The 12,466-nt window shown below is 41.1% G+C and overlaps 1 protein-coding gene across 1 annotated transcript in view; it reads left to right on the top strand.

The window, feature by feature from the left end:
• The window catches only part of PLXND1 (plexin D1), a 208,835-nt gene that overhangs the window by 63,650 nt on the left and 132,719 nt on the right, over positions 1–12,466 (top strand). The window contains exons 6-8 of the mRNA XM_060239643.1: positions 1,371–1,554; positions 2,743–2,851; positions 5,284–5,386. Of these exons, the coding sequence (XP_060095626.1) occupies positions 1,371–1,554; positions 2,743–2,851; positions 5,284–5,386 (396 nt within the window). The remainder of the gene's footprint in view (positions 1–1,370; positions 1,555–2,742; positions 2,852–5,283; positions 5,387–12,466) is intronic.

The raw sequence follows: 12,466 nt of genomic DNA, 5'->3' as shown, positions 1-12,466 counted from the left end.
ACAGATTTGTTGCAGCATGAAACTTCTTCAGATGCTCGATGAGTGCTGAGAAGGTGGATTGTGTGTATATTATATCCTGTTCACATGCTGTTTCATCAGCTGCTTTCTTAGTCCATTTGAAAGATATGATAAAATAGCCTATTGCCCACTAAAATTTATACTACAGCTCATTTAGAAGGGGAAAGCACAATTATAGGCACTTTAATGTAAAATATTAGTACCCTGCCTTGTTTCCTCAAACTAAGGCCACTAACAAAACAACAACACAGTAAGGACAGTAAAACCAGAGGCTTGGATCCTATGAACAAGTCCCTTGAGTGCTACTCTCTGTTGTCCAGCATGCTTCCTCTATTGCTAAATTGCAAGGGTGCATTGGAAACCATTGATTTTGGTATAGCAGAAGTTATAGCAGAAGAGGAGGTACACCCCATGGCAGAGACTAGCATGTGTGGAACTTGTTCATAGAATCCAAGCCATTATTATTTATTTATAATTGTTTAACCGAGCCTCGACACTCAGCTCATGTGGATGGTCCACTTGGAAGGAAACTCCCATTCATTTTAAAAGCTATGAGAATGCATAGAGCCCAGAGCTTTTTTGGTATCAGGAACTCCTTTGCATATTAGGCCACACCTCCCTGATGTAGCCAGTCCTTCTGGAGCTTACAGTAGGTCCTGCACTAAGAGCCCAGTAAGCTCTTGGAGAATTGGATACATTATGGGGGTGTGGCCTAATATGCAATGAGTTCCTGCTACAAAAAAGCCCTGATAAAGCCCAAACTGTTTTGGACTTTGAGTGTCAGGCAAGTTCTTTGGCACATGTTCAGAAGATTCAGGCACACAGTTTGTCTGGAAGGATTAATGTGATTTGCAGCCCAACTACCAGAGAACGTTGCCTCATTTGTATCTACCGTATGCTCTGAACACTATTTTTAAGGCAAGCTTTTTAATTCTGAGGACAAAGCTTAGAAATTTGCATGGCTGCTCTCATGCTTTGAAACAACACAGTGGCTTGTTCACAGGGAAATGCGATCTTTCACTTAAAGGGGGCAGCTTTCTGACCTTCATTAAATTGTATTGAATAGTTCTGGGGAATTTTCTGTAACAGGGACTCGATAGGGTCTACTATGGAGTTAGAGTGGGGCTTATTTACTATTCAGTGTTCCAGATCCTTCTTTGCGGTCCTATATGTATAATTTATGTGATCTATTTCAATCGAGCTTTTGTACTAATTCATGTGTTTTTACATATAGTAATCCAGACAAAAATGATACAAAATGAAAAAAGTGTTAACAGCCAACTTTCCGCCTAAGCCAGCTACTCAGCATAGTTTAAAAGTCCTTTACGGTCTCCTTTTTTGTCCATACTTAGGCCATGATAATCCAGATACATGGGAATATTCCAAATTTGAATGGAATGAAGATGTCTTGCGATTATGGGAACGCAGTCACCACTCTAGCTACTGCAACTAAAATTCCTGCAGATTCTTGGAACCAGTTTGTTTATTGTAGCTTTCTTCCTAGAGAGAAATATCCAGCTTTCCCCTCCCATCAAGGTATGCAGCAGGGAGAACTATTAGGATTCTGGGAGGGTGAGGTTTGCTTTTCAGCTGGAATACTGACATTGGGAATTAAGTATCAGATTTCCCCCAAGGTTATTAAATTGAGGCTATGCAGTGGCAAGCTTGGTGTAGTGGTTAGAGCAGTGGTGTCAAACATCTGTCCCGCGAGCCAGAACCAACTCACCCAGGGCTTTGATCAGGCCCCTGGGGCTCTTTCCTTCGCTCTCTTCCCCCTCCTTTTCTTACCCTTTGAAGCTCCTAGGCTGAGTCTCAGTTCCCCAGCTCTTCCTGTCTTTCTTTGCTAGCTGCTGCAAGGAAAATGTGAGGTGGATTTTAAGATCTATTCCACTTTTTCGTGAAGCTTTGTCTGTGTTCTGCAGTGATTTCAAATGGAGTGGAGAAGGTTACATTTTCAGCATTCCTAGGGCCAGCTGAAACTTATGCTTCCTGGAGTTGTGTCTTTGCAAACAAAGAGTTCATGCTTTCAGCCAGTTTATCTCTGCTGAATGGGGGATAATCTGAGTAGGCCGGGGGTGGGGAAGAGAGAAGTTTACAATGCCATTTCATTGTTTCCACAGAGTCAGAGCCTTGTGCTTTTTCTTGGTGTTTTATTTTAAAAATTGCACTGCCAAATTCCACTATTCCCCCACCTTTCCAACTTAAACAAACTTGGAAGAGTTTTAAGAATGTTTGTACTTTAAATTTTAAAAATCCATTATAAAGTCCATTATAAAGTTTATATTTCCACTATTTGGCATATTTTTTGACATGCATGGCCCGGCCCCACGAAGTCCCATTTATGTCAGATCTGATTCTCCTAACAAATGAGTTTGACACCTCTGGGTTAGAGTGTCTGGCCCAGGTTACCTTAGGGACTATGATTTGAGTTGGAAAGGGGGGTGAAAATGTTTTAAATAAATGTTATTTGCTGGAATTCAGTTGCTTGGTATAGATAGCTGGTTTAGATAAATAGTTTAAAGCTGTAGTTTTAAATAAACAGAATACAATGCATTTCCTGAAGGAAAGGGAAGGAATTCTGAAGAGCTTCTCCATTGGAGAAAGAAAAAGCAGTTTTAATAACTGTTTTTCTTCAAGCATGTATCTTATCTTGAAAGCATGAGCAAAGAACAATACAAAAGCGACTCTTTTGTGATCCAGTATCTGTTGGCTTCCTTTTTCTAGACCATGTGATTGTTCAAACTGCTGTGAGGGTCAATGGCAAGAGCATTGTGTGGGCCAATTTTACCATCTATGACTGCAAGAGAACAGGAAACATTTACCCAAAGACAGCGTAAGTGATTCCATGATCTGTTAATTACAGTGGAGTGAAGATGGCTGACAAAAAGTTGGTTGGTTGGTTAAAACTTGCATCAGAATCTGGGACTGGAAAATCAAATCTGTTTTGTGTTTTAGTTGTGGTAGAGGAGAGTAATTATCTAATTTACAATCTTAAAAAGTGTGCATTCAACACCTTGATTGTAGTGGGTTAACTAAGCAAGAACCACTTCGTTGTCAACCAGATATTTTAGGCTCTGGGCAGGATTTGGCAGGGAAGAGAGTGCAGCTTGCCAGGGATTTGCAGAGGAAGGGTCTTAGTGCATTTCAGACCATCTGGACATTTTGATGGTTTTTGGCATTTTTTCTCAAGTTTTTAAAAAACATGAATAACATATTTTTTTTAGTCTGAAAGCTTTAGAGTTAACCCTCAGAACTCTGATTATCAGAAGAAAAACAATCCCTATTTAAAGACAGATCGGTCTTTTACACAGCAGAAGACAATGGCTTGGATCCAACAGTGCATGAATAGAAACATAAGTGGACTTGCGGAGTTCTGCTCAGCACAGTTCCACTTACATAGGGAGCACTTTCCTCCCTATATATTATAGAGATCAGAAATTGGTTGTGGAAGATCTTGCGGAAGCAGAAATGGAAGTGGGGATGCAATAAATGTGACTTAGCGCAGTCAGCAACAGTGGTCTTTTTAAAATGTCATTTGTACAAGAGCTCTAGGGCAATTGGAAATGTTGCACTGGACCAAGCTCAGTGTTTGGCAGTTCAGTGAATATAGTGAACCAGAAGACTTTGTGCTTCTAATACAGATTTGTGGAAATAAGTAGAGTGTTCTTAGCATGTTAGTTCTCCCGACCCCCAACAACCTACTGTCATTATTCCTATCACTTTCACTTGCCTACACATCATATTATCAATCATAGTTAAAGATAGTCACTGCAGAAGAATTAAGTTTGAGATTTAGTGCAACTTCAAGAGCTAGGGATGGATAGATTCTGTTCAAAAATTGCACGCTCTGGAAGTCTTTCTACCTACTAATGAATCTAGCTAGCCATATTGCTGTGATTATGGGAAGAGCAATGCATATTTCAGGAAGTAACTGTGTAAAGAGTAAGTAAAGGATAGTAGGCAGTTTTGGAGGTGCCCGGATTGGATGGTGTGGAATTGGACAAATAATTGTGTAGAATTAATTGACTAGGAAATCAACCCAAACTTGTTACAGAATAACTACTTATCATGCTAATAGCATAATTTTCTGCAAATGCATGTTGATGAATATTTTGTGGCTACAAGAATGCCATTTGAGTTCATAGGTCGCCTTGTTAGCTACCTTTGAGAAATGTTACTTAAGGCCCACACTTGGTTGGTATACACTTTGCCTCCTACAAGCAGCCTCTTTTTAAAAATTGAACTTGATGTTTTTCAGGTTTCTAATGAGTAAATTGGTCTCAGATACATTTAGTTACCCAAGATGACCACATTATTTTTGTTAATACCAGCTTTATGGCTTGTTTGGAAATAGCAACAGTAGTTTTATTAGAAAAGAACAAGCAGATGTGGATAAATGGGCAACTGCTTTACTAAACAAAACTTGGCTAGCATCTTTCAGTCTACATATGTTTAAACTGTAGGTTTTGGGGTTTAAAGTATAATTCACAGAAACAATCAGATATATTGTACATGTTGTTCTCAAGTTGCATCACATCCCATATATTTTCTGAGTTGCACAAGAGTAAACATATGTCCCTCTGGATTTAATCACCTCAGAGTGTTAGTTCTGCCTTTGAAACTCAGTATAGATCAGAGGAGTTTGCTAATGCATTATTATAGCTCAGATGCCAACTTCCCAGTTACGGTAAGTAAAAACCACACTTAAAATGCCACTTAAAAGCCACTGTAACTAGCTAACGTGTATGAAAGGAGCTACTCATGTGCTGTAAAAGAAAAGGGTAACGTTTTCTAGTCCATGTTAGTAGGAGTTTGGACAGCCTGGCCGTAATGTTAGAACTAGCCTCAACGATCTCTTTATCTGCTAATAAAATACGTGGAGGGAGAAGGTGTTGATAAGGGTTTCCCATTTCTACTTGAAGCCAGTTTTATTCTCTGCCTTTTAATAGCGAAATTACCCCTGTTGACTTGAGAAAGAACTAGTCCCTGCAAAAGTCATTCCTGAAAAACAGAGCACAATAGAAGTAGCTCAAAAACAGATGTGGCATGGATAGCTGACTGGCAATGAATTAAAGTAGAATGTCAGAAGAAAAACCCCTAGGTCTCCTCACACACACAAAAAAGTGAGGTTTAGCGTCTTCTGTGGGTGAACTTATCATAAAGCCATAATGTTTGCAGACTTTTACTGGCTGCTTAACTCAAGAGAAGCATCTGTGTGTAAACTGTGCTAAATGAATAAGCATATGCCCCTTCTATGTGTTTCAGGTGTATCAGCTGCCTCTCAGCTAAATGGAAGTGTTACTGGTGTATTCAAAGATATACCTGTGTCTCCAAAGCCTCTGAGTGTGAAGGTTCGATACAGATGAATGTAAGGCATATCACACTGCTAGTTGTTAATTTGGTCCCCTTTAGCAAAGTGACCCTTTTTTAAATGGCTTCCTATCACCTTGGTGGGTATGTGACTGTCAGTAGGAAGATGTGGACTCCAAAAGTATAACTAATATGAATTAAATTGTTTATTGGAAGATGTTACTTCACGATACACTGCAAAAGCAAACTGCAAACTGAATCAGATGAATGATGCTGGAAAACAGATTTAAAAAAAATATGATTTACAAAGCCATCAGAAAGAAGCAGAGAGCTACAGAAAATAATAGGAATGGATAAACATGCAGTGCATAAGCATGAGCAGATGTTTGTCATATGTCTGTGTTTGTCTTCTTGCTTGGTCAGCAATGAGTAGTACATTTTGGGGACTTCCAATGATGAGTTTCAAGCTGAGGCTTAAGGGAAAATACTCTTGAATAACATGATTATGTAAACAGTAAGGATGAATCTTTTCCCCCTTGTGCATGGAAGCCAGTCTTGTGCGATCTGATTCTCAGAACAGATCAGCAGCTGCTTATCTTAAGTCTGCTGGCAAAGTTAATATTCCAGTTCACACCAGTTTCTGGGCTCTTTCAGCTGAATGCAGAAATTTTCCCAAAGCTGTTGAAACAATTCCACAAAATAACATTAAAAATTAAGTAACCCATGTTTCTTCTCACTGCATAATATATTATAGGACCAAACACATTTAAGGGTACAAGGTTCCAAAAATCCAAGGTTCCAAAAATCCATTCTCTTCTCTTCCATTTGCGATAAGCTTTCAACAAATTGCTCCCCGCTTAATGAAAGTCTTCTCTTAATACTAATACGTGCTTTCCCAGTGTTTGCAACTACTTGTGTTTAGATATCATCATGGAATCACTTGGTGCTGTATCACTGCAGTCTCACTAAAAGTCACAATTTCTGCTGGCAGTCTGCACAGAGTCAGGGTCTAGGGATGGGCATGAGCCTAAAAATTCCAGTTCGGTCTGGTGTTCAATGTGGTTTGTGAACTGAACCGGCCATTTAGATTCCCCTTTCTCCTGGCCATGGCAAGCTACAGTCAGGAGAAAGGCAGGGAGGATCGCCTGGAAAGGCTTAAAATGACTGGCACCCTGCTGTTAGGTTTAAATGTCTGGCAGCCATTTCAGTGGTCTGTTTCGCTTCCTCCCGCTTCCAAGTGGGAAGAAGCGAAACCCACAAGTGAAATTACTCACAGCCATTCATTCATTCATTCATTCATTCATTCATTCATTCATTCATTCATATTTTTGATTTCTAGCCCTCTTCCCACAAGTGGGCTCAGGATGGGTAACAACAAATGATATTGAACAATCAAGAAGATACCATAAAACCATGTAACAATACATATTAAATTTAAAATCCATTAAAATATAAATTAACTGTAAAACTGTCAGGATGGTGCCATAAAACTAACCTAACATTTAAACCTAACAAGTCAAGCTGCAAACCTGTTTAATGGTCCAAACAGCCAAACTGGACAAAAGTCTGGTAAACTGGGAAAGCTCTGAACTGGGCCAAGTTCATGCTGACTTTTGGCCCATGAACCAATTCATGCCCATTCCTATCAGGCTCTGAAATCCATTTTGTTTAAAGATGGAGACTGTGACTGGATCAATCCAGAGCCAAAGAAGGTACTGGATTAACACTAGCTCATGCTGCATTTTTTCAGCTTGACATCACTTGGTTTATTTCATCTTTGTTTTGTAGAAATAATGCATTTTAAAATATTCTATTGGTTTCAGGATTAATATAGAAATATCTGTATTGGGGGAGATGTTTCTGAGAAATGTTATTGTGGCAGAATGTAGTAGTTTCAGACAGGGCTTTTTTGGTAGAAAAATCCCAGCAGGAACTCATTTGCATATTAGGCCACCACCCACCCACCCGACATCACCATTGTTTCACATAGGGCTTTTTTGTAGAAAAATTCCAGCAGGAACTCATTTACGTATTAGGTCACACACCCTGATGCCAAGCCAGCTGGATCTGTGTTCCTGTGTGTTCCTGCTTAAAAAAAAAAGCCTTGGTTTCAGAGAACTAGGTCTTTGAAGAGCTACATTTGAGTCCAGAAATACCTTAGAAACCAACAAGATTTTGGGGGTATAAACTTACACGAGCTAAAGCTTCCTTTGTCAGGAATGGAGGAATGGAGATCCCTGAGGCCTTATATCCCACTCAAAAGGTGGGAGGGGTATTGCAAAGAAGGGACTCAGGATGCAGAGGGGCAATGCAAAATGTAATCAGCTTGGTTACAGCAGGAGAGAAATTCTTTGAGGCATGCACCTATCTGTTTGTGTATTCTTCTCCAGCTTGCAAGCACTCCTAATGCTCATGTTCAATTGCCTGCACCACCTACACATCCCTTCCTCAACAGCACTGGCCAGTGTATGCAGTTGGGAGTGCTGTTGCCATTGCCATCAGGAATGCCAGCATTGTAAAATTGTTTTTTAAAAAAAGGGATGCCAGCACTGTGTACCACCCACACTGGGCCCTGGCAGCTGCTCAATCTCAAAATATGCTGACATTTAGTAGGCCCTTCCTTCAGCTGCTACTACTGGAACCCTGCCTCAAGCTACAACCAAGTTTGCTTGGTTTCAAGAAAATCTTTCGACAGCTAATTTTCATACTTTTCTTTGGTTGAAACACTGGGAAATTGGTGTGAAAGGTAGCAGAGAATTGTACTGCAATTAATGAATTAATTTCAAGTTATATGAAGTTCATACAAGCTTTTCTGCAGTTATCCTAAAAAGGATATTTATGAGGGGCTTGCAGCTTTTTACTGGCTGTGTTTCCCATGTGTTTAAAAGCAACCTGTTGTGCAGATACTTAGCCAGTGAACTACTTTCATCCTTTTTAATATCTACAGGAGGAGTTTAATTTTGGTGTCAGACAGCTGTTAAAAGCAGGACCAGTAAAATGGTGCCAAGTTCATAGTACCATCTCTTCCAGTGCTGTTAGATACACTGCAGTAATCTCCAATCATCTCTCTCTGTCCCACACCTCTTACTCTCACTCACTCACACAGAAATCTCATAGAAGGCCACCTGGCTACAACTGGAAGTGCCAACTTTTCATTGGCAGAGCTCCTATGTCTGCAACAACTGTATGATGAACAGAAAAGTTTCATCCAGCAAAAATGGAAGGAAAGAAAGAGAAAGGGAAAGAATGAAATGGAAGGAAAGGAAAGGAAAGGAAAGACATGGAAATAAAGAACATAAACATAAGATGAGCCATGTTGGACCAGGCCAGTGGACTATCCAGTCCAAAATTCCCTCAATGCCCCAAAAGCACCAGAATGTCCCAAAAGCACCAGAATGTCCACCAGTGTGGCCAGTGCACTAGAAGCCCTCCCACTGTTGCTTTCCCCCCCCCGCCCCAGCACCAAGAATACAGACGGAGCTTCACTTGCAGGGAAAGAGAGAAAGAAAGGGAGGAAGGAAGGAAGGAAGGAAGGAAGGAAGGAAGGAAGGAAGGAAGGAAGGAAGGAAGGAAGGAAGGAAGGAAGGAAGGGGTGGCCAAAGGGGAAAAAAAGCCTCCCTCACCATCAGATGACCTCAACCAGCAAATATTCTGCCCAGGGGTCATTTGTTAAGAAAAAAAAACAGCTACTGGAATGCCCACTTCCCGCCCCTCCCAGCTGAAAAAAACATACACACTCTTCTTTGCCGCCCAGGCCTCCGGAGGAAATCTCCCCAAAAGAACATACTGCAAGGCACATGAAAGCTCATACCCTGAAGAACACTTCATGGGTCTAAAGTGCCAATGGATGCCAGCTTTTCTCTCAAACACTGGGAGTGGGGGAGAAGGAAGGAGAGGCAGCCCAGCTCCTCTCTGCACAACACAGAGACGGGGTGGGGCTAGCTTTGCTGGGGGCGAGGCTAGCTTTGGCTTTTCATGTGACCTGGTAGTGAGGCTTCCATGGCCTGGTACCGGGTCACGACCCTGCAAATCGGAAACACTGCTGTATTCCATTTTGGGCACCACATTTTAAGAAGGATATAGGCAAGCTGGAATGTGTCCAGAGAAGAGCAACAAATATGATGAGAGGTCTGGAGACCAAGTCTTATGAGGAAAGGTTGAAGGAGTTGAGTATGTTTAGCCTGAAGAGGAAATGACTAAGAGGTGATATGATCACCATCTTCAGGTACTTGAAGGACTGTCATATAGAGGATGGTGTGGAGTTGTTTCTGTTACTCCAGAAAGTTGAACCAGAACCAATGGGTGGAAATTAAATCAAAAGAGTCTCCAACCCAACATTAGGAAGAACTTCCTGACAGTTAGAGTGGTTCCTCCATGGAATGGACTTCCTCAGGAGGTGGTGAGCTCTCCTTCTTTGGAGGTTTTTAAACTGAGGCTAGATGGCCATCTGACATCAATGCTGATTCTTTGAACTTAGGCAGATCATGAGAAGGAGGGCAGGAAGGGTTGCATCAGCACTTAGTTCTCATGGCTCTTTCTTATGCACCCAGAGAAATGTCACTTTGGAGTCAGATAGCAATTTTCTCCAGGCCAGTTTGGTCAGGGATCCCAGAGGAGTTTTTTGCCATCTTCTAGGCATGGAGCAGGGGTGTGTGGGGGGAGGTCTTTGTGAACTTCCTGTATTGTGCAGGGGGTTAGATGACCCTGGAGATATCTTCTGAAGGATGATCCTCTGACAAACGGTCTCCATCTCTGTTGTACTTAAAACTATTTAAGCACCACAGGGACCCAAATGAATAAACTGCAACAAGAGCTAAGTCAAACAGGAGAAAAGGAATGAAAAACTTTACAAAATCTTGAACATCACTGAAAGTTGTGCAAATTCTTGCACTGATGCTGTGATCTGGTTTGGTACCAACATCAAACATACTAGCAGTAGAAATAAACTGGTGCAAGATTGTTTCCATGAGGCTTCTAGAACCCCTCTCAAGATAATACAGCATCCTGTGTTGCATTGTTCTTACACAGGCAAATAGAGGATGGTCTGGTTCAGTGGCAGAGCATCTGCTTGGCATGCAGAAGATCCCATGTTCAATCCTTGGCATTTCCAGTTAAATAGTTTAGGTAGGAGATGATACTAAAGATTGCTGTTTGAGACCCTGGAGAACCTCTGCCAGTCTGAGCAGATGATACTGACCTTGATGGTCTAATTTAATATAAGGCAGCTTCATGCAACTCTAGAAATGGAAGCACAGCAGCCACCTCTATAATACCAAATGTTGGTTATCAGCTTCTCAAGTTTGCCAGTACAGTTTTAGCATCACTACTGATGCTACAGAACAAAGTTTGAGTCCTGAAGCACCATTGATACCATCAAAGTTTTATCCTGGCTATAAGCTTTCATGCGCACACACACACCTTCAGCTACAGATGTACCTGAAGAAGTATACGTGCGCACAAAAACTTATACCCAGAATAAAACTTAGTTGGTCTTAAAGGTTCCACTGAACTCAAACTTTGTTCTGCTGTTTCAGACCAACACAGCTACCCACCTGAATCTATACTGATGCTACAGTCCTTTGTTATTTGAATGGTCATTTTTGCATTCACACAACTGCTGGCATGCTATATCTTTATGGAAGCTTCTAGCATTGGTGTGCTGGAACTAAATGAGAAGGTGTACACCTCTCCCCTTGAGATGTGTAGAAGGACATTAATATTGGGAAGGGAATTTTAACATCTGTTCTTTAGCTAGAAGGCTAGACCTTTCCAGAGTTGTTTTATGCACTGGCATAAAATCCATATGTGTGACTATATAGTTGACCACTCAAAGAACATCAGTACCAAGATAAGCAGCCTGTTTTCCCCTTATCTCTGAATCTCACATTCAATATGTGTGAAATGAGCATTGTAATACTTCATGTTTAGTCCTGTGATATAAGCTGCTGTTTACATGCTCACATACAGAGAGAGAGAGAAACATTTGTATTTAGAGGGCTTGAGCAATTTCCTGATGTACAGGATGTTTTCACATATAGGAAACTTTTAAAATAAATAACTTTGTATTTAATTAAAATATTCAGTTTTCCTGATCTAGCAGACTTTATTGCCATTCTGAATTGAAGTATTTATTTCCACATACCTTGCAGTGCTTGGATTTATGCAGTAAAATAAGTCTAGTAATACAATTTTTTTTACAAGTCATTGTTGTGGGACATTAATAAAATGGTAGCTAACAAGCAATCAGCAGTGAAATCACCACTTAGAAACAGACAATCACCTTTATCCCAAATGAATCTCTTAATAACAGAGAATCTTTGACAGTTTGCTTTTAAGTTGAAACTGAAGTTAAATTAAATTGGTTTTCTAGAAAGCAGTGTACCAGGCTTTTATACTTTAAATTAAATACTTCTTTGGCACTATAATTCTGAACCTTTTTCAAATGTACCAAGTTGTATATTATCCTCTGTTTTCTTTGGTCTTTGTGTTATTTTCACTTGTCAGTCACATCTCTCTTTTTAAACACTGCCTCACATGAAAGTGAAATACAATTCAGTCACACCACGTCCATTGCCCTCAAAGGGAGCATTTTGCTCCTTTGGTCCTCAGCTCTGAAGGAGAGGGTGCTCCAGCACCAGTTTGCTCTTCTTTGTGCCCTGTGCTCAGTTCAGCTCTTTGTCTTCTGGTTTGGCAGATCTGGCAGGCATACCCTCCTATGCCTGGCATGATGAGGGCTTAAACAGGCCTTGAAGAACCACCACCACCATCCTTCTCCTGGAAGTGTGGGAAATATCCTACCTCCATGTAGCAGTGCTAGTGATACTCTTGGCTTCATGCATCCTGGGGCAGATGCCAGGCTAACTGGCCTGATGATGACAACAAGTCAGAAAGTTTCCCTCCTTCCCCTCTGGATAGTGGTCCATTGGCTGGGTCTGGATACAACAGCCTCCTCTGTCACCTGCTGAGCCAGTTTGGTGTAGTGGTTAGGTGTGTGAACTCTTATCTGGGAGAACCGGATTTGATTCCCCATTCCTCCACTTGCAGCTGCTGGAATGGCCTTGGGTCAGCCATAGCTCTGGCAGAGGTTGTCCTTGAAAGGGTAGCTGCTGTGAGAGTCCTCTCAGCCCCACCCACCTCA

Source organism: Heteronotia binoei, chromosome 5 (genome assembly GCF_032191835.1).
Source record: "Heteronotia binoei isolate CCM8104 ecotype False Entrance Well chromosome 5, APGP_CSIRO_Hbin_v1, whole genome shotgun sequence".
Taxonomy (NCBI): domain Eukaryota; kingdom Metazoa; phylum Chordata; class Lepidosauria; order Squamata; family Gekkonidae; genus Heteronotia; species Heteronotia binoei.
Note: the sequence above shows the minus strand (reverse complement) of the source record. Positions and strands in the feature narration are given on the sequence as shown.